At 48.6% G+C, this 27,591-nt stretch overlaps 1 protein-coding gene across 1 annotated transcript in view; it reads right to left on the bottom strand.

Moving 5' to 3' along the window:
- IGSF21 (immunoglobin superfamily member 21) overlaps positions 1-27,591 on the bottom strand; it is a 273,116-nt gene that overhangs the window by 137,992 nt on the left and 107,533 nt on the right. Inside the window, exon 2 of the mRNA XM_025389584.1 lies at positions 17,467-17,579. Within this exon, the coding sequence (XP_025245369.1) occupies positions 17,467-17,579 (113 nt within the window). The remainder of the gene's footprint in view (positions 1-17,466; positions 17,580-27,591) is intronic.

Here is a 27,591-nt window from a genome sequence, read left to right as displayed (position 1 = left end):
AAATCCATTCCTATGAAAACTAGGAATAAGACAGGGAAACCTTTTTTTACAAGCATTCTGGAAATTTTAGACAATGGAATAAGGCAATAAATTATAATAAGTTCAATAAGTATAACCCCACCAATATTTATAAAGCATCAGGCACTGTCCTAAGCTCATTACATGAGATGAGGAAACTGGAGCACAGAGAGGTTAAGTAACTTGATCAAAGTCACACAGCTTCTAAGTGGCAATGCTGGAATTTGAATCCAAGTGATCTGGTTCCAGGATATACATTTTTATACCTTAAAAATGCTGTCTCTCAGGCATTGAAAGAGAAGAGAAATATTATTATTATTTGCAGATAATATTTTCACATAAAAATGCAAAAGATCAAAATAAAAAAATCTATTAGCACTGATAAGTGCCATTAAGATGTCTGCATAGAAGATCAATGTACAATTACCAGTTTCCTTTATTCCACTAGGGCAGTGGCCTCTGTGGCAGCATCCAGCATCAGGCCTGAGACACGGTGGGCTCTCAATAACTGTTTGCTGAAAGATGAAGCAACAGGCTCTACGTGCGGCACAGTTTGGAAAGGCCACATAGGTCGGCAATGCAGCTGGACTTCTTCAAGGGATCCATTGTTCTGGTATTGAGTCCACTCCTGGGTGACTGGGTTGCCTTTCCTTCACGTGCTTTTGGACACAGAGAAAGGACCATCCAGCATCACCTGCAACAGCTCCTTAAACTGTGATTCCTGTCCTGCCCATCTCAGCCTAACAGCTGGGTAGGATCAAGGCCCATGGTCCATGGTGGAAAGGGAGAAGGAGGTGAATTCCAAAGTCAGCCCTCTTTTCATCTGGCAGACTAGGGCTCCGTCCCTCTTTCCTACCACAGCCCAGAGTGGTAGCTTAAGTAACTTCCCGACTGGGGGCAATGCATGGAGCGCTGCCCTTGAATCTGTCCTGTAGTCTGTGTGCACAGAGAACTAGAGCACCATCCTGAGAACTGACGTTTGCAAAGCGCTTCCAGAATGCTGCTTTGGCAAGTGTCATTTATTGTCCAAATCAGGCACTTTTGAAGCTGAACAAGGGTTGCTCTTAACAGTCACCCTCAGATAACTAGTGCCATCTGGACTGTTCCAGGCACACTTCGCTGCATGGTTGCTGTCACGGCCCTCCCACGAGGTCAGTGCTGTTATCGCCATCCCATTTTACAGACACAGTTATGGAGAGTGGGAGAGGTGACAGAGGAAGAGGTGGAGGCAGGAGATGGTCTTGGATCTTTCTGTCTCTAGAGGCACCTTGGCAAAGCAGCGTCTTCACTGCTGGTCCATATGCTCACTCCTCAGGGTTCATGCTGCTCATCTTTGAAATCCCAGCAGCACCCAACACAGGGGCTGCACATCGGGGATCTGGAGGTGTGGGCTGACTCCTGTTTACAGAACCCAAATGAGATGGTGTGGTGGGAGGTAGTGGAGTGGGCGAGGCCAGAAAGGGGCAGCGCCAGACCGGGTGGTGCCTCCTGGGTTTCATTGTTGAGTATCAGGCAAAGCTGAGGAACGATAAGACTGTTCTGATTTCAAAAGGTTACTCTGGCTGCTTGGTGAACACTGGATTTGGCGGCTGAGGGGACAAGAGTGGAAGCAGGGAGTGTGATCAGGAGGGTGCTGACTTGGATAGAGGGTTCAGCTGGTGTGGAGGCCCAGGAATGGGGAAAAGGTAGTGGGTTCAGGGCTTGTCTTTTAGAATGGATCCGATGGAAGAGGTGCCGGGAGTGGGCAGGGGCAAGGAACGGGAGGTGGCAGGAGAGACTCCCTAGATTTTTCACGTCGGAAATTGGTGGATGGTGATGCCATTTGCTGAGGTGGAGAAGACTAAGGGAGGGGTAGGTTTAGGGGAGAAATGCAGAGCTTTGCTTTGGCCATGTTAACTCTGAGATGCTCATCAGACACCTCTAGGGAGGGGTCCAGAGCTTCCTAAAATCGTTTGATGATGCTTTCACGTTTAAAATTTCTTGACTGTTTCCCTTGGATATAGCTCAAGCTCCATTGCAGGGCACCCCAGACTTGGCATAGATCCCTGATTGCTCTCAGCCTCCTCCTCCTGCCTCCCCTCTTCCTGCCCCTTCACTGAGTGCCTGATGGGAGTCAGATGGGCACCCCTCAGGCCTTTGCACCTGCTCTCGCCTCTACTTGCCATGCCCGCTGTCCTCTCCTCACTCCTGAATAGCTCCAGACCAGGGTGCAGGTCACATGACACCTGTCCCCTCCAGCAGAGTGTGAGCCAGGGATGGCATGTCTATGCTGCAGCCAAGGCCTTGCCAAGGTTTTCTGAAAGGTGCTAGTTCTCCACCTGGAAGGATGAAGGGATGAATAAATAAACTGGAGACTTCTCTGAATTAGAACCTGCGATTTCAGACAGGCTTCACTTCTCTGTCTCCAAAGAACGGGCCTTGCATGACTTGATATTCATAGAATAAACAGGGTTGAAGGGGAATGTTTAAAGCATGTAAGGAAATAAACAGCCTTCTTACACCCTCAATTATTTTAGAAGCACCTGCTCCCATATAATTAATGTGCCAATTGAAATGACTATTATAGCCATTACAGCAGGTCCCCCAAGAACCAGTACTTGACAATACTTGTTTAGACTCATTTGAGTTACTCCACCACTTTGCAAAAATAATAAAATAATAATAATACAACTTCGTTTCTTGAAGAATGGTATCCAATTCAGAAGCCATCCCTCTTATTAATGGGATTCCTGAGGTCTGTGTGCCATGCCTGGAAGCAGCCTTGGCCATGGACAGTTTTGCTGCACATTTTCCACCATTCACCAAAAGAGAGTCCAGCTTGGGAGGGGCACACAGGGAGGCAGCGTGGGAGAGAAGGGTCCCTTCCTTACACCTGTCTGCTCCGCTGTGCTGAGAATAGGTGAACCGTGCTGCCTGTGTCATCTTGGAGTAGGTGAACCGTGCTGCCTGTGTCATCTCTGCGGGGTGGAAACTGTTTTCCCTCAAGTCCTCATTTGGTGTTGACAGCCTCTGTCTGTGTGGATCTGTGCCGCTGCACTTCTGCAGACAGGTGGCTCCGGCAGGGTGATGATGAGGACAGCCAGAAGCAACCAGGTCCAGAGGCTCCTCTGCCCCACAGGCCATCTCCATCTCTCCCCCACAGAGGAGGCCACAGAGCTTCCCAAAGGGGGATCCAGGCCACCCCATCAGCTTGGAGTGAGAAGGTTGGGCTGCTTTAAGGGGAGTCAGACAAACCCCTTGCACCTTACCATCTGCAAGACTTGGGGCCAGTTAGTTAACTTCTCTGAGCCTCAACGTCCCCAACCCTAAGCTGGACAATTGTACCAGCATCTTGTGATTCCTGTGTGGATTCAGTGAGGTGATTTCTGTAACGTACCTAGCGCAGCGCCTGACCTGTGCTACGGTGGTGGCATTCATGATGATATGAGGAAGAGATGGGAGGAAGACTTGTCTTACCTGCCACAGGCTCCCCAAGCCAGAGGGATACAGTGCATTCGAGGGTCCAGTCCTCATGCTGCCCATCACTCGGGGGAAAATCCCTCCCACCCCTAACAGGGTATTTACGGCCTTCAATGGGACCTAACAGGAAGAGCTGAGCTTTGGAGTCAGAGAGTTGGGGTTTGAAGTTTGACTCAACCACTGTCTAGCAGCATGACTTTGAGCAAGTTGCTTAACCTCACCTAACCTCAGTCTCCCTGACTCTAATCCTTCCACTTCCTTCTCTCAAGGCTCTCTGAGGTCTCTGATATCCCCAGAATCTTCACTTAGGGTGCACACTGGTAGAGGAGCCTCCAGGGGCAGGCAGAGTCCAGACAATGCAGGGTCCTCTATGGCAACACTACGGATATTGGTCCGTATCCTAAGAACCATGGAGAGGCTTCACTGATGTGTTTAAAGCGGGGTAGCACGGACAGAGATGCTTTGTATAAGGCCATAAGTTGTGGAGTGGACTTCTGGAAGTTACAAAATTCCTTTGCATCCTCCCCCTCCTCTCAGCTCCCAGGTGTCCCCTGGCCTCACCTTTGAATGTTCACTCAAGGGTGGGGCGCTTTCTCTGGACATTTACAGCCACATGTGTCTGCTTCCCAGAACACTCACATAACCCCACTCCTGGGGAATCTGGAACTTTCTGATGCCTGGTTTCCGCAGAATTCCCAAACTCAATCCTAACTATGCAGGTTGGCTGGATGCTCTGCTCCTACCCCTTGTCATGATGTCATGGCTGCGCAGCTGAGCTTGAGGCAGAACAGAATTCAGAGCTGAACCAAATAGGGTCAATAGTTCTGGGTGCACTGGGCCCAGGATTACTTCCTATTGCAGTTTTGACAGGTGGCCATGCCATTTGCTTAGGCATCTCCAGGGTTAGGAAGTCCACCAGTCCTTAAGACAGCCCATCCATGGTTGAAAAGCTCCAGTTGTGGGAAAAGTATTTACCTCATGAACTACAAGTTTACCTCTGTGACCCTCAAGGCCACATAAGATATCCATCCACCCACCCATCCATCCACCCACCCCATCCATCCATCCATCCATCCATCCATCCATCCATCCATCCATCCATCCATCCATCCATCCATCCATTCATCCACCCACTCACCCATCAATTCATCCATCCATCCATTCATCCATCCATCTATCCATGCATCCATCCACCCATCCATCTATCCATCCATCCATCCATCCATCCATCCATCCATCCATTCATTCACCCACTCACCCATCAATTCATCCATCCATCCATCCACCCATCCATCCATCCATCCATCTATCCATCTATCCATCCACCCATCCATCTATCCATCCATCCATCCATCCATCCATCCATCCATCCATCCATCCATCCTCTAAGCTATGTGCTCAGCATCATGCTAGATACTCAGGAGAGAAAGACAAACAGACACCTGGTCCCTGCCAGCAAAGGGTTTGCATTCTGGGAGAGAGACATGCAACTATTACAGTTCATCTCCCATTATGAGCTCTCAGCTAGCAGACACCTGTCTTTCTCTGTCAGGGCAGTGACCACAATTTGAAAGAGGCATTCATTTGACTATCTTTCATGTAATACCTGTTTTCCTCCCACCTAACTACAAGCTCCATAAAAAACAGGGCTACATTGTTTTACTTATTTGTTTTGGGTTCCTTTGTTTTTGTTTTTGAGACAGAGACAGGATCTCATTCTGTCCTCCAGGCTGGAGTGCAGCGGTGCAATCACAGTTCACGGCAGCTTTGACCTCCTGAGCTCAATCTATCTCCCACCTCAGCCTCTTGAGTAGCTGGGACTACCGGTGTGAGCACCACCATACCTGGCTAATTTTTTTGTGTTTTTATAGAGATGGGGTTTTGTCATGTTGCCCAGGGCGTTCTTGAACTTCTGGGGTCAAGCGATCTATCCTTCTCAGCCTCCCAAAGTGCTGGGATTACAGGCATGAGCCACAGCCTGTGTGTGCCCAGCCCATTGTTCTTATTCTGTGCTCTATTCCCAAGGCTTGGCACTAGTTGGTACTCAAGAAATATCTGCTGCAAAAATGAACACGAGTCCAGTGTGTTGAGTCATATGGTCACGTGCTTAGTATTTTGAGAGTGTTATGAGAAGCTAACTCAGTCTGGGTCATGGCAGTTGAATGCGGAAGACTGAAAGGGGAAAAAAGGATGGGGAAAGGCCTCTGGTGGCAGGAAGCGGGGCGGGGGGCAACATTGAAGCTGGGTCTTGGAGGGCAAATGGGAGTTGACCAGATGGAGGGGAGAAGGGCATTGCAGGCAGAGGCAGCACATATGCACCAGCTCGGAGGTGGGAAAGAGCGTTGGCACATTCTGAGAACTGCAAATCAGCCATATGATTCGAGTGGTGGGCCCATTTGGGAACATGGTAGGAAGCAAGGCTGAAGAAATCAGTCAACAGAGATTGAATCAAGAAGGACTTTGTATCCTGGGCCAATGACCTTGAACTTGGTCCTTCAGGTGATGAGAAGCTCTTGTGAAATGTGGGGCAGGGAGGGGCGGTCATGGTAAGATCAGATATGTGTTTTAGAAAAGCACACGACTGTGCCTGTCTGCAACGGGAAGACTGCCTGCCCTGTGGGAGCTCACACCCAACAACGAAAAGGTGGGGAGAGGAGGGAGAGAAAGGATTTAGGAGGGAGGGTGAGCCTGAGCTGGTTTTCTGGGAAACATCCCTCATTTCAGTCATGTTCTTTTTTTTCACTGGTGTGCTGGAGCGGAAGTTCACCTTTAATCCTTTTCTGACAAGTTAAGTCAGCCCCTTGTCATTTAAACCCAACAGGGCATAGGAAAGCCAGGAGAATCTGCTGGAAATTACACTTTGGGCTTAATATAGCTTCTGGATTCCATGTGCTCGGAGGCCCCGAAGTAGCTCAGGCCAGGACTCTCACCCCCTGAGAAAGCATTGTCCAAGCCTCACCTGGGGGGTGCCCTGACCTGGGAGGCACCCACCTCTTCCATTAGCCCAGAGTCTTATGGGGAAAGGATAGCGGAGTGAGGAGGTGACTGCAAGGTGGGAGAGAGGCTGCACATTCCTTAGAGACCATCTCACTGCACGCTTTTATTTTACCTGTGAAGATCCTGGAGCTCAGAGAGGGGTTGTGGTTTCTTCAAGGTCACACAGCAGGATGCTGTGCCCCAGGCCCTTGCTCTTTTCTCTTCTTGGTAAGTGAGGACACACTCTCCAGAGTAAGCTGAGCCACCAGTGTGTTATTCTTAGATATGCTATGTCTTTCTCAGCCATCCAATGTGGGAGCCCATCACTGGTGGACTCTGCATGTGGTCCAATGAAACATGTTATTTGGTTGTCCACTTCAACTGTTGGCACCTCCTCTCAACAGTTGGGAAGCCAAGAGCTCTTATCAACCCCACGTGGAGCAGTGAAGTGGTCTCAGTGCCATTATCAGAAACCTGATCTTAATCCCCAAGAGAAGATGGATTTGTTTGGTCAAAAACCCCTCCCCCACCAAGCCAGGGAGAGCAGTGATGCGTGGCCAAAGCCAGCTTTCCCCCACCACCCTGCTTCTTATCTCCTCTTCCCGTCCAAGGGCATCTGTGCACAAATCCAGGATGACTGAGCTGTGGTGTCTGGACAGATCTCAATCACCCGGCAGCTCTTCTTGCCTGAGGTTGACTACAGCACCTCTCACCCCCCATCTCCCACTGTAGTCCTTGGAAGCTCATGGATCACTCATGGGCCATCTGACACAACCTCGTAGCTACAGGGTCTGGTAGAGCCATCCTAAATATGGACCTTGATGACCCAAGAGTGGAGATAATGAGATGCCCTACACATTTCACACTCAACGAACACCTGCACACCTGCTGTTGCAGTACCTGGGTTTTTCAGTTGAGGCATGGGGGTGTCACAGAGTCCTTTGAAAATATTCATCCCCTTTCTCCTACAAAAACACACACAACATATTAAGCATACTTTCTGGGATTTTAAGCACCCTCAGAAGCCCATCCACATATTTCCTAGGGATCCTGAGGCCCCCACATTGAATCCCTGGCCCAGAGATCATTCATAAATGAATGGCTAGAACAGGGTCTTTCTTTCAAATACCAAACACATTGTTTAATTACACTGGAGTCCCCTAAACTCTCTGGGAAGCCACTTTCACATTTTCGAGGAGGAGCGCAAGGCTGCTACCAGTTCCAGATTGAAAGGCTAAAGACAAGGGACTTGTAATTTTATGAATGACACATCAGAGAAGCAGAAAAATGAAACTCTGCAAGAGATGCAAAGATGGATAACTAAGCTACCAGGTGTTGTCTCTCTAATCGAAATATGTACAAAATGCTGAGAGAACACAGCAGGTGATGTCTTAATTCTGCTTTGGTGAGAGGGGTCAGAAGGCTTCACAGAGGAGAGAATGAGTAAGATTTGTCCAGGCAGAAAAGACAGGATGAAGTAATATATGTGAAGCCTATTTCCCCTGCGCCACGGGGGATGGAAGCAGCTCGTCTGTGGGGCTTTTCATCTGTTTTGCACAAATCTTAGTGAGATCCTTAGGGAAAGTGCCATCAAGCCCACTGGCCAGATGATGAAACAGAACTTAACAACTTAATGATAGGCAACTGGACGGGAAGCGCTCCCCTCGAGGGAAGTAGGGCCACCTGTCCTTTATACCTTCAGCCCTGTGTACCATGCCTAGGAAGTTGTGGGAATAGTTGTCGTCCAAGGCCACTGAGTTAATTAAATGGTAGAGCAGGATCTTTCTTTCAAATACCAAATGCTTTGTTTAATTACACTAGAATCCCCTGAACTCTCTGGGCAGCCACTTTCACATTCTCAAGGAGGAGAGCAAGGCTGCCACCAGTTCCAGATTGAAAGGCTAAGGATGGTAGGAAAAGACAATGGGCTTGTAATTTTATGAATGACCTGCGAATAGGAGTGGATTCAATAGGAGGAACTGTGTCTTTATGTTACTTGCAAAGGTTTGTTCAGAAGTTCAAGGTCAAATCTCTTTACTAGACAAAATCTCAAGGTCGTGTTACTGCTGATCTCAAAGCACCCCTCAACCCACTCTAGCTAGGCTTTAGCCCCCAGTACCTCCAAAGAACTGCCCTTGCCCATGCCCCCATTGGGCTCCATATGCTACCAAGTTCATGGTCATTTCTCTGCTCTCAAATCACTCATTGGAGTGTGAGACACAGCTAGCTGACAGCTGACTATTCTATTTCTTAAGCCACTTTCTTCTCTTGGAATCCAGGACACCCCACTCTCCTCACTGTCTTCACATCTTGCTGGCTGTTCCTCCTCCTTCTCAGCCTCTCTGTTGGTCTCCTTTTCTGTCTCTAAATATTGGAGTGCCCAAGGATCTAGCACTGGGCACCATCTATTCTCTGACAGTGCCAAGTATAAGTCTCCAGGCTTCATCTCTCCCCAAAATTCCAGGTTTGTGGCCTCAACAGCAGCTGCAGCAGCTCCATCTCGATGTCTTGGAGGCACTCCCAGCTTAACATGGCCAACAGAGAGTGCCTGACGCCTGTCCCTGTGTATTAGTCTGTTCTTACACTGCTAATAAAGACAAACCTGGGACTGAGTAATTTATAAAGGAGAGTTTAATGAACTCATAGTTCCACATGGCTGAGGAGGCCTCACAGTCATGGTGGAAGGCGAATGAGGATCAAAGTCACATCTTACATGGTGGCAGGCAAGAGGAACTTGTGCAGGGGAACCCCTATTTATAAAACCATCAGATCTCATGAGGCTTATTCACTACCAGGAGAACAGTATGGGGGAAGCTGCCCCCATGATTCAATTATCTCCACCTGGCCACACCCTTGATGCATGGGAATTATTACAATTCAAGGTGAGATTTGGGTGGGGACATAGCCAAACCATATCACCCTGCAACCTGCTTCTCCTGTCCTGTCCTCCCTGTCCCATTAAATAGCACTGCTCCTGCAAAACCAGCTGAAACCCCAAAGCAGGGAGTCATCCTGAATCCCCCCTTCTCTCATCCCTTCCACATGTTAGCAAGCCCTTTAGCTTCTACCTGCAAATCATAAGCAGAACACTTTTCCCTCCCATCATCTCCACTACCACCATCCTGGTACTCAATCAAACCACTGTTGCCTCTTGCCTGAACTGTTCTAACCTCCAAGTGATCCCTCTGCTGCCAGTCTCTCACCTCCTCTGCAATCCATTCTCCACCCAGAAGTGACCTTTTTAATGAAGTAAACCAGATCCTGTAACTTCTTTGCTTAAAATCCTCAATGCTTCCTGGTGCCCTTAGAATAACTCCAGATTCAGCTCCTTAGAACACAGGGCCCGGTATGAACGGTCCCAGGCCATTTTTCCAACATCACCCTCTATTCACTTTGTTCCAGTCACATGCACTTTCTGTTATTTGAACATACAAAGCTTTTTCCCACAGAACTGTCTTGCATTTGTTTCCCCCCTGCCTGGATTGTTCTGCCTTCTTCCCTTGGCATGGTAGGTCTCCTGTTGCCTTTGCGATCTCAGCTTAAATGCCTTTTCCTAACTACACAATCCCTTTCTATCCCACCACTCGATTTTAATTATATGCACTGCGCTTATCATTAGCTGGTATCTTTCTTATTTGTTTATCTTTTTAACTCCTCCCCCATGGTAAACTGTGTGAGCACAGGATCTTGTCTTCTTCCTTGGCGAAATCCCAGTGCCTAGAACCATCCTGGTTTCATAAATATGTGTTGAATTAATGTTGAATGAGTGCATGGAACAGCTCCCTCTATCAGAGTTTCACAAACACCATGACATGCTCCCTGGCTGGGTTGAGTGCATCACTGTCATCTGGGGAGCTCGTTAAAAGTACAAATGCCCTGAGGCTCCAGTCCTGGAAATTCGGATTCAATAACTGTAGAATGAGTCTCAGGCAACAGTATATTTTTAGTGGCCTCTGAAAAGTCTAATGAGCTGTCAGAGTGAGGGACCCCTGCCGGTTTCCAATAGAACTTGCAATAAATACCAAGAATCAGGGCAGCAATGATTGTGATTCACACTCTGGCCTCTAGAGGGAGCTGAAGGTTTCTCCCATCACCCCATCCCCAGGAGGAAGAGCACAATATGATGAGTCTGGATGGTTACAACTTAACAGCTGTGGTTAGGGGTGGAGTTTTCCTTGGGGATGCATTAAAGGATTGTGATAAGGTTTGGCTGTGCCCCTACCCAAATCTCATCTTGAATTGTGGTTCCCATAATCCCCATGTGTCGAGAAAGGGACTCGGTGGGAGGCGATTGGATCATGGCGATGGTTTTCCCCATGCTATTCTCATGATAGTGAGTTCTCACGAGATATGATGGTTTTATAAACACCTGGCATTTCCCCTGCTGGCACTTCTCCTCCCTGCCACCATGTGAAGAAGGACGGCTTTGCTTCCCCTTCCACCATGATTGTAAGTTGCCTGAGGCCTCCCTGGCCCTGCAGAATTGTGAGTTAATTAAACCTCTTTCCTTTGTAAATTACCCAGTATTAGGCAGTTCTTTATAGCAGCATGAGAATGGATGAATACAGATTACAATGGAATTAGATGTGGGAACTTTTTCTTATTTCCTCTTTATGTGTTATTGCATTTGTTCTAAAATCAGCTGTCCTTTGGTAGGCCCTCTCTGGCTGACTTATCTTCCTTCCTATGTGACTGGTATAAGATTGAGCACTGCATACACCTCATCAGGGAGAACCTGGCTCTTTGGAAGGCCGGGGGTTGGGGAAGGAAGGCCTAGACAAGACAGGTTGGGTTGGTTCAACCCTGGCTTTTGTCTTCCTCACTCACATCCTCTTCCAGATCTTATATCTGTAAGATGTGAATTCAAGATCAGAATGTGGGGTCAGAGAAGTAACAAGGAGCAGCCAGGTTGAGTGGCTGCCAAGCAAGAAGGTCCAAAGGGGTTGTCTAGTCCCATCCTCTGGGACCTTGGTGCTGGTCTCTCTTGGTCACCCGAGAGTGTACCTACCTTCTTGCCCTTATGATATGGTTGGACTGTATTGTCTCCTTAGGATCATCATTTTCAGTTTTGCTTCAAATAATGAAACATTGTCAAGGGTTGGGACTGAGAGAGAGCCAATGATAGTAAAGCCATTCTGAAATAACTCCCTGCTTCAGGGAGAGCTAAAATCCATTGAAATGGCTGAACTGTGTTAAGCCACTGGGTTTCCAAGAATTGAAACCCAGTGAGTTCAATAGCATAACCATTTAAAATGTTGTCTCTGCCCATATCCCTTGGGAATGCAGGTGGTAGGATGGAATTCAAGGAATTTAACCCTGGTGATCCTCCCCAAAATTACCTTCCCCTCTTATTCTATAATTTCCTTTTCTAGATCCTGTAAGCTATCAAGAGACATGAAATGACAATAGCTATCATTGAATAGGTGCCACAGTGAGCTAAACACCAGGCTCTTTTGGTTGCAGACATTATCTCATTTAAGCTTACAAAATACATGTTTTCATGCCCAATTTCAGGTGAAGTTTCTAAAAGGCTGAAAGGTTAGGTCACCACCCAAGGTCAAACACTAGAACTCACACACAGGTATTCTGATGCCCAAGTCCTCTCTTCCTACCTCAGCCTTCCCAGCCTCTAGTCTCAATTCTTTTTCAAATGGTCCCAAGCGACCACAAGTCCTCATTGTAGAGGCATCCAGCAGAACCCAGAGGGGACGATCACCCTGGCCAGGTTGCATCATCTGCACCACAAAACACACACCCAGGTACACATCTTCCCACATGGTGAAAATGGTGAGATAAGGGGGTACTGAAAGCAGGGATGTTATCATTGTTTGTAGATCTCCTTCTCTCTCTATCTGGCTCTCTTTTCTGTGGCCTTGTAACCTGGGCCCAGAGCAACTCCCGGGAACAAATTGTAAAAGAAGGAGAGAAAACAAAGGAGGGATGATAAAAACTGCTGTAAAAGGTTAAACTCCCATGGCTCTCTGTGGCTGTTTAATGGAGTTCCATGATATAAACAGACCTTCGGCTTTGCCTGCTGGGCAGGTGGCCTCCAACTAAATGAGTTTAGACAGTGTTTCCTAATAAGAAATGTTCCTTTTTCCTTCATACTTAACAAAGCCCCCTGAGTATCCAAAGACCCACACTCCTCACCCCCTGACCAACAGATACTATCAACATTACACAAATGCCCACATGAGACAGAAGTGGGCTACATAGCATGGTCTGTCAACAGGTGCACATTATAGCTCTAAGATTTGTTAATCTAGCAAATGTTCACTGAGGTGACTCTGCTCTAGGTGCCAAGAATACAGCAGGAAAAAAGACATAGTCTTCGCTCTTCAGACGATCACGGTCCAGGGGCAGGTATTTTGACATGATGAGGTAAGCACTAAAGATCCACAAAGAGGATTCATGGAGGAGGGTGTGCCTACAGCTTTCTGGAGAGGTCAGGGAAGGCAACATGACCTGAGACACAGTCTCTTCGAATGGCCTCAGTTTCTTCATCTGGAAAATAGAATTAATCATAGTACCTACCTTGCAGTGAAAACATGAAAATGAAATGTCATCATGTATGTAAAGCACTTGATCTAGTGCTCACACATTGTAAAGGCTCAATGTCCGCCACTCAAATTAGTATAAGCAGCATTAATAAATGAGTCCCCAGTTAGAGATGTAAATAGGAATTATTAAGTAAAGAACGTTATTTGTCATTCATTTTCTCGAACCAAGAGCTGACTTAAGTGCTAGGGTAGATTAGTTATTAGGTGACAGCCTCCTACTGGTGAAGTATGGAATTGCACCCCTACTCTATTAACAAAAAAAGAAAAAAAAAAGCTCTCTGGAGCTTATCTACATGAGCTGTGAAGATGAAGCCTGGACACTCAAATCTGGGAGATGAACCCATGTAACAGTGGAGAAAGCAGAGGGAGATGGAGAAAAGCATCCTCAAGTTGAACAGGGCTTTAATAGACAACTACGATACCCAGCACCTCAGAGGACTGATGACTCTCTTGACATCTGTATGTTTTCAAAGAAGTGATTTGAGCATGATGACCATCTCCCTCTTTTCACCCTCCCTCACCACACACGCGTGCACACACACACACACGCACAATCTAATGATGTCGGGTTACCAAATGAGATTCATCTTACTAAAAATCATTTCAGGGCAAGTTTGCCTGGAAAACTGATTCAATGAGCATTCACTGCTATTCTCTTGTCAGGTGAGCACAGTGTATTCCAGAAGCTGCAGAAGAAAATCTCAGAGCTCTAGAGTAGGCTGTCCAGTGGAACTTCCTGCAGTGATAGAAATGTGCTATACTTCATTTGTCCAATATGGAGACCACCAGTTATAGGTGGCTAGTGAGCACTTGAAATGTGGCTAGTCTGACTGAGGAAATGAATTTTAAAATTAATTTGATTTAATTTAAAGGTTAACATCCACGTGTGACTGGTGGCTACCATATTGGACAATCCAGACCCAGGGGCTATGATTACACATACTTTCTTGAGTTTATTCTCATAGTTTTGGCATCTTGTTCTACAAATGGTCTGAGCTCCTCCCCACTTGGCCAGACCATGGGGGTAAAGTGCCCAAGGGTCAGGCTCTTGCCACTTCCTCCCAATTTCCTTCCCCTCCCTTGAGGGGTCCACAAGCAAGACCATCCCAAATACCCAGCCAGAGGTCTTGTTAGCTCCAAGGTTAGGTGATCCCTATGGCTTCAGACAATTTCATCAGCTGCCCTGATTTACCCAAAGAATCCAATGCATTCATGATGTTTCCTAACAGCTCAGGATGATCCCTTTGCTAAGATAATGTATTTAGGACCAGAGGGGAGGCTGCTGGGCTTGACACTTGTTTTGGGCCATTTTGTGCCTACTGTGCTAAGCAGGCAGTGGCGGCCTCATCACAATGCCCTGCTTCTTCCTTCTAACGGGGTAGGAGACACAGTCCTGACTGGGCCTGTGTAATCTATTCATTTCCTTCCAAGCCGGGCTCTGTAAGCTCATTCACGGAGGATGGAGAAAGGAAGCTGGGACGGGAAGCAAACACACGTACAGAAAACAAACAGCACTGGGCAGCTCCCTGCTTGGAGGAGGGGAGCAGACTGTGGGGAGAGGGAGATGGGGAAGGAAGCCGCAGTGGGGAGTTCATCTGGCAGGCGAGGAAGGGGTCAGAGGAGGGTCTGGCTGGAGAAGGAGACTGAAGCTCCTGTTGCTCCTCCTCCCATTCCCTCTGGAAGCCCTGCCCTGACCTTGACTCCTGGAGCTCCCATCTTGGTAGGCTCTTATGTCTCTCCCTTCAGCTGCCTCTTTGGGAAGAGAGACAATCACTAGGGAAAGCTGGAGTAGCAGCAGGCAAAAACTGGCCACACAGAGTCCTCCCCTGGAATTTCCTTCCGTCCTCTGCCCCCATCCTTCCCATCATAGGCAGGGCACGTGGGCTCCCCGGGACCTGAGGACAGTAACCAGTCAGCTGAGCCACCACCTCCGTCCAGCTACAGAATTACAAGGGCCCAGGCATTTGGCTCTAGTGGGTGATTTGCATGTGATTTGCATACATCTGCATACCCATCCTCCAGAGGCCCTCAGTCAAAGGATGTGAAATGAAATAAAATAAATTAATTAGTGCAGCCTACCATGGCCCGATATGCAGGGCCTGACACTGGTAAGAGATGCCACTGATTCTTAAAACAATCAGTGGCATCAAGGTTAGGCAGTAAGAGTTGGGGAGAGAGGAGAGTCTCCCTACTAGGGGATGGAGAAGAAAATGAAGAGTCTGTCCAGCCCAGGACACGGATCCTCCTGCCCCAGTCCTGCTCACCATCTTCAAGAGCATCAAGTCAAGCCACGGGGAAACCTGCTTCTGGCTTCTACACCTGAGCCCAGCCTGGCACTAGCATTGCCCATAACTCCAGCAGGAGTCTCTTCGGGGAGATTTTCGCCACTGTGACTATGGTAACATTCGATTTCAAACCGGAGGGAGGGCAGTTGCTTCAAGAGCTTGGAAGGCAATGAGGTGCCCACTGCTATTTTCCCATCTCCAAGCTTCCTTCCATTTCGCTCCATTAACTGTTTCCACTGGGTCTCCATATTTCTATCTGTCTTTCACCACCCCTCCCTCTGATCCCATCTATTGGATGGCTGAGGGAGAGATGTGGTCCCATCGTCAGCAGTGAGCTGGAGTTAATTTATCCCTGTCCTTCTGCCAGGTGCTAATGAGATGCTCGCAGCCTGTGTCAGCCAAGCAGTTCCCATATCCTGTAAATACGTCTCTTAGTGATTCAGTTCATGGCACTATTTAACATATGCCTTGACTTTCTCTAGGCCCACTGATCTATCTAGGATGGTGCCCTTCCCTAAGGCTGGGACCTTTTAGGGTGCTGGATGTCAGATTCACACCTGTGAGGCCCAGGCTACCTGGAGAGCTTGGGTGGAGGGCACTAGAATTAACTCTAAGCAGGAGAGACTGCAATGCTGAAATAGAGAACCATGATTTTTGATTAGAAGGAGTGCAGATCACAGCCAACAAAATAGCCACAACAAGCAAACCATGAATCAGAGACCAAAAATGCAAAGCAGAGCAGCCAAGACAGGCTGGTTCAAAGCTCACCTGGACCAGGAGCAAGGAGACTGAAGAGAGCTGTTCTGAGTCAAGACCATGAACAGCACGCATGCCCCAGGGATTCCTCTAACACCGAGTTTCCATGCTTTGTGTGTAGATGTGGTGACAGCTCCAAGGAGCAGAGGAGCCAGCTCTAGATCTCGAATCACAGTTTGGTGCCCACCCCCTACCTTCCTTGCCCTCTCTTCCACGCTCCATCACTCCCTCTAGAACTGTGCTACCCATTAGTTTCATTTGAAGAAAGGACAACAAAGATTAGGAAAGCATGGCTTCTGATCAGGGGTTTGCAAACTGTAGCCCATGAACCAAGTCACCCTATATTTAGCCTGTTTTGTACAGCCGGCGAGCTAAGAACCATTTTTACCTTTTATAATCATTGAAAAAAATAATAAAAAGAAGAAGAAATTATGACACATGAACCTTATACAAAATTCAGACTTTGGTGCCCATGAGTAAAGTTTCATTGACACACAGCCGTGCCCTTTCATTTACACACTGTCTGTGGCTGTTTGGTGCCAAACCAACAGAGTTGAGTAACTGTGACCAAGACTGAATGTCTGGCAGACAGGAGAATATTTACAATCTCAGTCTTCACCAAAATATGTTACCAACCCCGTTTAGATGATGGAAGAGGAGTTCTTCCCCAGGATGGTGGTGCTTCTATCTGTGCACACTCGAGCATGGCATTGCAAGAAAAGCATCAGTGCCCACTGGATCTTCTCAGCCCAGCCCCAATTCCTTTGTGGCAAAGGGATAGAAGACTGGGATGCCCCATCCAGACACAAGAAGAGTTCACTCAGTGGTTGAAAAGGTCACCTGTGCTCAAGACTGCAAGCTATTCTTCCTGGTGCCAACATCTGGACCCTGGGCAGGTGGGTACCTGCTCATCTGTAATCAATTCCCTTCTCAGATGGTGCCAGACACCAGGATTAGTCCTATATGCAGTCAGATTAGGTGGCAGACTATCTCAGTGATTTGATTTTGCAAAAGGCAAGAAGCCTTCCTGTTTTTCTCTCTCCCTTGCCAAAAACATTATCCAAAGCCTCATGCTCAAAATCCCACCATCAGACATCACTTCGTGATTACACTGCGCCCAGGGCCCAGGGTGTTCTCAGTAACTTCTGCTTTGCCTAATGGAGTTTCCCGAGAGTAGGGGCATAATAGGAGCACAAAGGAGGTGGAAACCAGATCAATCCTGAGGGTAGAAGGGAGGGCTAGTCCCCGTGGAGGGTGTCAGCAGAGGACAGGGACCCAGCAGAGGCCCAGGACAGCTCAGGACTGGGTCGGGGTGAGGACATAGCCACGCCAATGAGGGTGTCCAGAGGGCTCTGAGGACCCTCCCATCAGTCCTGGCTATGGGCATGGAGGGGGCAGTGGTGGTGACTTACCCGGTACCACACGATCTCCCGCATGCGCCCATCTGTCTTGAAGTTACACTTCAAGGTCACGGCATCTCCAGCCACCACAGGCGGGAGAGGCTCAATGTTGACTGTCAGGTAGCCTACAGAAGAGAGGAGAAAGGGATGGTAAGGGCACGAGCTGATCGGGGGGCTGGGCTGATGAGGGCAGGGCCAGGGAGAGAGCAGACAGAAGAGGGAACCTTGGGGTCTATAGTTGCACAACTTTGAGGGATGCTGTTCACACTGTGGTCTCTGTGAATGGTGACTGCAGGGCTGAATGGAGCTGATCACCCTCTTCTTCCCTCTCTTTAACATCTCCCGTTAGGCTGCCTCCCTGGCTCCAGTGGATCCCTCCAAACCAAAAACACTTCTGCTTGGGACACATTTTCCCCTGAAGGTAGGACCTGCTGGTACCTCCAAGAAAAGCCTCAATGTATTTCTATAAGACACCCCAGGGAAGGCTTCTGTGCTCCAACATTGCCCCTCTGCCCCTTTTTAGAGTCATGGCATTCATGATTCATCTCTTCGGTCCTCCAGGAAATGAATGCTGAAATGTATTTACTTGGCATTTCCAAACCTATTTGAATACAGTTCGCTTAGCCGCCCTTTAAGCCCCATCACCATCCTACGCAGCCAGGATCTGGGAAATACACACTGGGACATGGTGTTCTAAGTGCCCATACTCCTCCATTTCCAACCTCATAAACAAATGACTCCTGGTAAAAAGAGAGCCCTGGGAAACAACCATTGGCTTCCTTAACACCCATCATTGGCTTTCCCATCACACATACTTTGCCACCCAAAGGGAGGGGAGGGTCTAAGCGTTGGCCATGGCAGTAGTGATATGTTGGAGAAGTCCCTAATAGGCCCACCATCTGGGGAAGAGTCTCAACTCACTGCAGACACCAAGTGATGTTTCCCCGACTATCACCAGGGAATGCCTGACGCAGACGCTGGGACACTTGCCTTGGTAGCCACACCTTGGGGACACTGCTCTCTCCACACCAAAGTCCAGTCTGGTGAGGCCTCTAACCCACTCCTCTGCCTCCACCAGCCCCATCCCAGAGGCCTGGACCCTCACTGCTGCTCCAAGGGGAACCTCATTCCTGGGCTGATCATCCAGGCTCATTTGATCGGCTTCCTGCTGGCTGATGTCCAGTCATCGATCTAATGGATCAATCCAGTCCAATAGTCTTAATGAGAAAACTAGCCAGGATGGGTTTGAAGATTTCAATTGTGCAGGCAAGCTGAGCAGATGGAGCCCACGGGCCTGACCCCTGCCTAGAACGCAATGGTTACAACACTCCAGGAAAAGACAAAACAAAACAAAACAAGAATCGACCTGGAGAGGATCAATTTGGAAGTTGGAGTCAGAGCGGATCTGCATGGTCCGAGGCTTCAGGACCCAGCCTCCAGGGTGAGGGGCAAGGCACAGGGCTCACTCCAGGGTGGCCTCTAACTTAGGCCAGAGGTCAAGCTCCTGGATAGCCCTGGAGCCCACTTGGTCCGAGAAAGTCACGACCAGAGCCAACCGGTCCAACCTCCAAGACCAGAAGGACCAACGGGGATCCTTCTTTCCTCTTTTATTCAACCCCAGTTCACTCCCACCTACCCTGTGCAGGCCCAGGGCCAGGATCCAGGAAGCAGAGACCCAGGCATTGCCCGGCCCTCCAGGAACAAGTGGTAAGGGTGAGACAGAGATGCCCAACACAGTCACCACTCAGGTGACCAGTCAGCCTCTAGGTAGGCAGACGGGGGGCTGTGGGTGGGCACAGAGGGAACCTGATCCAGCCCGGATGATCCCAGCCATGGGGCATGACAAACAAGGAGGCCACCTTCAGGAGGACAACTTTCCCCACGGAAAGGGAGACCTCAGGGCAAGCCAAGCCCATGTGTAGCATTGTGACAATGGCTCAGATGTCCACACCTGCTTCATTCCAGGCACTGGGCTAAGCACTTGATATGATATACATCTACTCTCTTAATCACCACGACACTCCTAGGAGAGAGGAACTATTATGATTCCCACTTTCTGCGAGCAAACCAAGAGGTGAAGTCCCCTGCCAGATCACACAGCTGCAAGTTACAGAGCTGGAATTCAAACCCAAATCTTCGGGCTCCATGACAACCACCACGCTATTACAGCCTCTCGGAAGAGGTGAGAGAAAGTGGCAAACACTGTACATCTGCAGCCTGCATACTTTTTTTCTTCCAGCCCTAAAGATGGAGGATGGGCATTGTGGCAGGAACTGTGATAAGAGTTGAGGACCTCACCCCATGGCCACAATTCTGAGCCACGTGGCTCAATCTTCCAGTGAGACCTCCCTGCCCTGGGCTCTCTCTCACCTTTTCTGATATAGTTATGAGTTGAGCATCATCAGTCCAGATGGCTGATGAGATCAAGGCTCAAGAAGGTCCTCCTCCCACTGGAAAGAGGAGGGAAGGACATATTCTCAGATGCATAAATCTTTGAGCAGCCTGAGGTGGGTGCAGATGGTGTGTGCCTGTGAGGCAGGCAGGGTGAGATGGAGGGTCACCCTTTGTTGGCAAGCCATGAGGGAATTACAAGTGTAAGTGTGGCAGTGGTGGGGAGGGCAAGTAGGGGAGCGGTTGCAGCTCTGGTGATTGTGTGGTAGTGTTAGGAGCCCTGGCAGATGCAGCAGATGTCTGGGGCAGTAGGATTCACAGGGGCATGCCAGGGTGAGATCAGAGGCACAGGCACTCAGTCTTAGAGGTGAATCAGGTGTGTGCAGGAGTGGGGTGGCTCTGACAGGTTAAGACAAGACAGCTTTTCCCAGAATGTGCAGAGAATAGGGAGTTTCTCACCAGTGTTTCAAGAAACATGATTTCTCTCTCTCTCTCTCTCTCTCTGTGTGTGTGTGTGTGTGTGTGTGTGTGTGTGTGTGTGTGAGTGTGATACAGAGTCTCACTCTGTCATGCAGACTGGAGTTAAGTGGTGTGATCTCGGCTCACTGCAGCCTCCACCTACTGGGTTTAGGCAATTCTCCTGCCTCAGCCTCCTGAGTAGCTGGGATTACAGGTGCTTGCCACCATACCCAGCTAATTTTTGTATTTTTAGTAGAGATGGGGTTTCACCATGTTGGCCAGGGTGATCTCAAACTCCTGACATCAAATGATCCACCCGTCTCAGCCTCCCGAAGTGTTAGAATTACAGGCATGAGCCACCATGTCTGGCAGGAAAACATGATTTCCATCATCCATGAATTTTGAGAGGTCTTGGGTTAACTATAATTAAACCCCTTCTTCCCTTCAGGACTTCTCTGAACTTTCTCTCCTTCCCCCTGTCTTTCCTTTATGCATGAAAAATATATTAATTGAGAATCTGTTCCATACCAGGCACTGTTGTAGGCACTGGGGACATATCAGTAACAATAGACACGTCCCTTCCCTCATGGAGCTGCCAGTTTAGCAGCAAATAAATGATGGAAAATATGTTCAGTGGTGATAAACATAATGAGGAAAAACGAAGCAGAGTGAAGTGATGGAGGGTAATGGGGGAGGGGCTTCTTCAGCCAGAGGGGCCCTGGGAGGCCCTTCTGAGGAGGCTGGAATAAAGGAAGGTGTGAGCCATGGGGGTATTGAGGAGAGAGCATTCTAGACAGAAGATATGTCAAGCACAAAGGCTCTGAAGCTGGATTGTGTGCTCACAGTGCCTTGTAACCCTCCAAGTTTGGGCCAGAGTGGGAAATTTTTCTTAATATTTTACACCCTGGAGCCCATCTTTTTCAGAGCATCTTGTGGAACCTGAGCCAGGAATGGGAGGGAAGAGAGTGAGGCAAGCAAGGGGCCTGCAGTGCAAAATTAAAGGACACACTCTCATTGCACCATCCTGAGAGTGAGTGGGTGGCCCTTTGAATGTTACCCCTTGTGCACCTGGCTAGCCTCACCCTAGTCTCAGCCCTGCTGGTGTCCTTGAAAACAAACATCGGGAAACACCGCTGTAAACCGAGGCAGGAGTGACTGTGCCTTCCATTCCAGGGATGCCCCTACTTGGAGTCATGGTAGCAGCTGGCGGGGAGAAATGCTCGTAGCTGGGCACTCCCCTTCTCAGACCCGCAGGAAGCTGAGGGAGTGGGGTTTCCAGGCTGCAGAGACAGGTTTCGCTCTAAGGATTAAAAACGTGTCACTTCTAGTTTTCCCAGCACTTTCACTCCCATTTTTTTCAGCAGCTCAGACAGCAGCCAGTGCCTTGTACGATGCTGCGACCACGAGTATGTCACACTGGAGTGCAATTGTCTGTTTGCACATCTGCCTCTCCTTCTGGAATGTGAATTCCATTAATATCAGTAGAGTATTAAAATACGAATACAGTAAGTGATGCGTTTTGAGCGTTCATGGGCGCAGGCAGTTTGGATCCTCATACCCTCCTGTAAATATGCCTCTGTCACAGACAGGAATGAGCTACTGTTCAGAGCTGTGGAGCACCTCGTTCCATGCCACATGGACAGAGCAGCCAAGCTGGGATCTGAACCCAGAGCCATCTGGCTCCAAAGCCAGTTTCTTTCTACCACTTCTTGCTACTGCCTGGAGCAGAATCATACTACTTGATTGGGTCTCTTGGGAATTCTGGGGGGTGTCCCCCAATTTGCAGCTCCATCGGTTGCCACTGAGTCTCCACCAGCTGCCTGGCTCTCAGACAGGGCAGGGAAGTCAGTGCAGGAGCTGGGCCAGGTGAGTGGGGAAAGGACTGACTCAGAATTACACACTGAATGATAGGAACCATAAACAGAGAGACCTAGGGTTGGGTCCAGGCTCACGTGACAGATGGTGGGCAGAGGGGAGACCCTACTGCCTCAGGGCTTGAGGTCACAACCTGACAATGAGCTGTGGCCTGCTCATTATCCAAGGCCACGACAAACATCAGGCGATGCGTGGAGTCTAAGTCTCAGGTCTGGAGGTAGGCTCTCTGGCTGGGATGAGGAGGAAGAAGGCGGAAAGCAAGGTGATTTTCCAACAGATGTGCCAGGCAAGGCCATGACAGCACTAATCAACACCTGGATCACAGGTGAGAAAACACCTCTGAGACACAGACACACACAGGAGAGGAGATGGCAAGGGTTCATAGAGCAAGGGAGCTGTTTCCAAGAGAAAACCACAGGAAAAGTTCTCCTCTAGGTCCAATGAATATTCCCCCAGCCCTGATTTCACAAAATTCCATCATCTTCCAAATACCCTGCACTGGTTCTTTTCCTGAAAATCTCCTCCCCATCCTTCCTGGCTCTTCCCCACCCACGTACCTCCCCAGAATTTGAAGTCAGTTGATAACGTTCAAGTTTCTCACTCTAGCATTCAGTAGCGACCTGGGCAAGTTATGGGACCGCCATGGGACTCAGTTTCCCCACATGTAATGTGGTTGCAGGAATAATCACGGGGTCCAAAGCGGTAAAGCATGGTTGAGGACTTCATTCGACACAAGCTCTGCCCAAACAGGACACCCTGGATCCGAGTGAGGTGGCATCACACTTCCCGCCAACCCCCTTCCCTGGCCTGCCTCACTCCAGCATTCCACTGTCCAGTCTAGGAAAGACAGCTCCAAGGTAGAGGCTGAAAGAGCAGAGACTGGCATCTGGAAGCTGACTGGAGAGAAGAGAAGATTCAGAGATGACCTGCTCAGCCAGACATTTCATCCAGGCTGGGGTCAAAGTCAGGAGACCGACAAAGTGAGAGCTTCCCCCAAGGCAGAGGACATAAAACTAGAAAGCAGGCTCAAGAAGGCCGCTGCTGGGGACTCTCCAGGAGGGGCCTCTGAATGGAAGCACTTCGGGGTTCATCCCTCCTATGGAGCCCCTGGGAATGAGGAGGCACAGCTGAGCAGGCATGGGTGGGGGAAGCTAGGAGCACAGCAGTGAAGAGCAGGGGAGTGGTGAGTTCTGGTCTCAGCTACACTGCCACCCAGCGCTGGGACCTCAGGCAAGTTTTCCATCTTTCTGGGCCTCAGTTTCCTCATCTGTAAAATGAGAAAGGAGCTTGATTTTGGGGGCCTTCCTGCTCCAACTAACCCCATATCAGATGCTAACTGAGCCTGAACCTGGGAGGCCAGAAGCAGAGGCCACCCTGCCACCTTCCTTTTGGGTACCACTCAACACCATTCCTTGGAGAAGCAAACCCACCAATTACTCAGCCACCAACTGCAGATGGAGCTGTGTCTTTCAGGGCATTAAATTTGCCACCAATCAGCCTCGATGCGTGAGCCCCCCTAAGCGCGGTATCGAGAAGTGGATCAGGAGTGGAGACAGATCCATCTTAACTAAGCAGTTCATTATCCTGAATGGCGCCATCACTCTCTCCTCTATCTCTGACAGTGTTTACACCACTCCTGTTAAGATACATTTAGCAAAATCACAGACAATATTTAGGAACCTGGCACCCTTCTAACGAGGTGATGACAAATAGCTCCTCCACCCAGGAACTCGCCTGGCAACATCCCAGCGTCGCTCCCCGCCCTTTCCCAGCTCCAAGGGAATGTGTCCAGAGGGATGGCTCAGGTCTGGCCCCAGGGGTGGACAGGGTCAGCAGGGGCTTCCATGAAAGGGATGTAGGTCTGTCTCTGAAAAGAGACGTAAATTATGTTAGAGTCACCACATGTCCCGATCTGCCCAGGACCGAGGGGGTCTCCTGGGACGAGAGACTTTCAGCACCTAAAACTGACAATGTTTCTGTCAAATTGAGATGAATTTTCACCCTTGTTATAACTTCACCATGGCCCATGGATGGCCCTGGCTGATTCACTTAAACCTCCGTGCCTACTTGGATAATAGGGCTAACTGTGCCTCCCTTGACTTGGTGTAAGGCTGAGTGAGAGTGAATGGTAACCCCCTCCTCAGAGCATGGCTGCTCTTGGGTTCTCAGAAGATGATGGTGGTGACAAAGTATGCCACATGGGCTTCCTGCACCCATTCATGTTCCCTGATCATTTCTCTAAAATGCATGCCCCTGGCCTTCTTTAGGATCTCCAGGAGCTTCCCATTACTCCATAGGAAAAGATGCACATCTCCCCAGCAGGGAGATCTGGCCATGCCTAGCTGTCAGGTTCCTCCAGCCCGTCTCGCTCATCATCCTGGCTCTGCTGCCTCTGCTCTCCTGTACACACAGCCTCCTCTAACCCTGGGCCTGAACGCCGTCTGTCCCTCTGCCCTAAGCCTTCTCCCTCACTTGGATAACTTGGATATCTCCTGGTCATCCTTCAAGGATTCACAAAAAATGTTACCTCCTCAAGAAAACAACTCCTCAAACTTCCATAGTCCTCAAAGCACTCCTGCCTCTCCCACTCCTACTGCTTGGGACACTGAAAATTACTTGTAATAATGACATATTCAGGGTATGCTCACCTTAACACAGGTTATGAACTGTTTCTCTTTGCTATGGTCCCCAGGTACCTAGAACAGTGCCTGGATCAAAGATAGTGTGAAGAAAGAAACAAATGGATTCTACTCATTTCCTTGACTGTTTTATAATTCCCAGGAGGGCCCTCACAGAAGCATCTCTTTCTAATGGGCTTTTCCCTAAGCAGCCTGGGCCGAAGATTCCCCTGACCTCAGGTGTGTTCTGAACCTGCCTCTCTGACCACATCTGCTTGGACTGGTGTTGCTGCCAGCTTGGAGTATCCAATGGCCTCCCATGAAGCCAAGTGTCAGAACTGCATCCAACAGAGGAAATCAGCACTGGGTGGTGAGTGGCCACCCCTTCGGGTTCTCTCGCTCAGGATGGTAGGATATGAGACATTAACCATGAGTCAGCAGACAGCACTGTGGTAGGGGAGAGACTGTACAGCAGACAAATCCACAGGTAGTGGCACTTAACGGAACCACCATAATAACAGGGCCCTCGAGCAAGAAACTTGGTGCCCACCTCAGCGGGTGAGTGTCAGAACCAGCAAACTCAGGGCTGCAAGAGGAGCTGTTGTAGCATCCTGAACAACATTCTGCTTCTCCTGGTGACAGTGAGCTGAGCTGGTGTCCTATCTTCCTGGCTTCTCCCATTTCCTTACCACCAAGGGAGCTAACAAAGGAGCTTGCAGCAGATGAGGGTGTGGTTCTTCATGCTATCTCACAAACCCAGATGCATGGACTCAGATTAACCAGGAAACTTCACATATAGAAATGCAAACATCCTCCATGCCCATGCCCATGCCCAAGTCCTGGGTAGGCAACCCTGCTGTAAGGCAGTCCATCACTGCCTGATGTACCTCTTGGTTGTCTCCAGGCACCTCAAGGAAACAGGCCCTACACTGATGTGATGTTTTCCCCTATTTCCCAATCAGGGAGTGCAGAGCACACCAGTCTACTTCTTGGAACCTCTTTTTCTCATGCTCACATCAAAGCAGCCAGCAAGGCCTGTAAGCTCTATAAAATATATGCAAACTCCAACTAGCTCACCCCTCTGCTGCTACCTCCTTGCACCTGGCCATCATTTGTTGTGTCACCTACTGCTCCATCTCCTCACTGGCCCACCTATTCTGCCTTCACCTGGCCCTGTGTCCTCCCTACCTCTCTGATTTCAGCTCCCCTCACTCTGAACTCATTCAGTTTCTCTACTCACAATGAATGCTGCTGGCCCCTGAACTTCCTAAGAATATCCTCACCTCAGGGCCTTTGCACTTGCTGCTCCCACCTTCCAGAACAATCTTTCCCTAGATACCCACATGACTCAACCTCTCAATCTTTCTCTGCTCAAATGTCAAAACCTTTTTGGAGAAGACTCTTGCAACTATCCCATGTAAATAGCACCCCTGTCACTCTCTGACTTATTACCCTGCTTTACTCCTTCTTAGACGTTTATCACTACCTACATATACTTACTTGTTTATTGTCTGCTGACATCCCTGACCTCCAACTAGACTATACACCTCATGAGACTGTGTGTGTGTTTCAATATTTTTTTCTCTGTTATTCAGAGTGGATAATTTCTATTAATCTACTTCCAAGTTCGCTGATTCTTTCCTCTGTCATCTCTATTCTGCTACTGAGTCTAGTCAGGGAGTTTTTTATTTTGGTTATTGTATTTTTCAGCTCTAGTTTTTCAATTGGTGCTTCTTTATATCTTCTATGTCTTTGCTGAGGCCTTCTATTTTATTATTTGTTTCAAGACTGTTTTTGATAACTTGTTCAAGTATTTTCCTAACAGCTGCCTCAAAATCTCTGTCAGATACTTCAACCATCTGTGCCATCTCATCATTGTAGTCTACTAATTGTCTTTCTCCATGTGAGTTGAGATTTTCATGGGTGTTTTTTGTGTGTGTGTATCAAGGCATTTTCATTTGTATTTTGCACACTTTAAGTATTACCTAGTAAGACTGTAGGTTTTATTTATCTTCATTCTTTATGTGGCATTTTGATTCTGGTGTTTTTCCCCAATCCATCTGCTAGTATTTATTTTTCAGATTTTTCAAATAGATGTCCATATATTCTACCTAGGTTTCATATTTGAATTAGTGAAAGATGAAGTGAAGCTTGTCTTTACTTCATCTCACCAGAGCTGGAAGTTCTTGATTTCATGTTGTTTAATTACCACTTGGATATGATTTGGCTCTGTGGTCCCCACCCAAATCTCATGTCGAATCGTAATACCCAGTGTTGGAAGAGGGGCCTGGTGGGAGGTGACTGGACAATGGAGGCAGTGAGTTCTCAAGAGCTCTGTTTGTTTAAAAGTGTGTAGCAGCTCCCCCACTTTCTCCTGCTCCAGCCATGTAAGATGTACTTGCTTCTCCTTCACCTTCTGCTATGATTGTAAGCTTCCCAAGGCCTCCCCAGCTATGCTTCCTGTACAGCCTGCAGAACTTTGAGTCAATTAAACCTCTTTTCTTTATAAATTACCCAGTTTCAGGTAGTTATTTATAGCAATGCAAGAATGGACTAATACCACTATATCCCTAGAATCTAGAACAGTGCCTGGCACTTAGTAGGAGCCCAATAAATAATTGTTGAAGGAATGAAAAAATGAGCATGTGACCAGTGCTTGGCAGTTTTCAAAGGATTTCTGTAATTACTATCTCGTTGATTACCATTGCAGCCCTGTAGGATAGTGTACCCATTCTACAAGGGAGGAGACAGAGGCTCAGAGATGCAGAGTGACGTCCTCACCATCACAGAGAAC

This window comes from Theropithecus gelada, chromosome 1 (assembly GCF_003255815.1).
Source record: "Theropithecus gelada isolate Dixy chromosome 1, Tgel_1.0, whole genome shotgun sequence".
Classification (NCBI taxonomy): Eukaryota; Metazoa; Chordata; class Mammalia; order Primates; family Cercopithecidae; genus Theropithecus; species Theropithecus gelada.
Note: the sequence above shows the minus strand (reverse complement) of the source record. Positions and strands in the feature narration are given on the sequence as shown.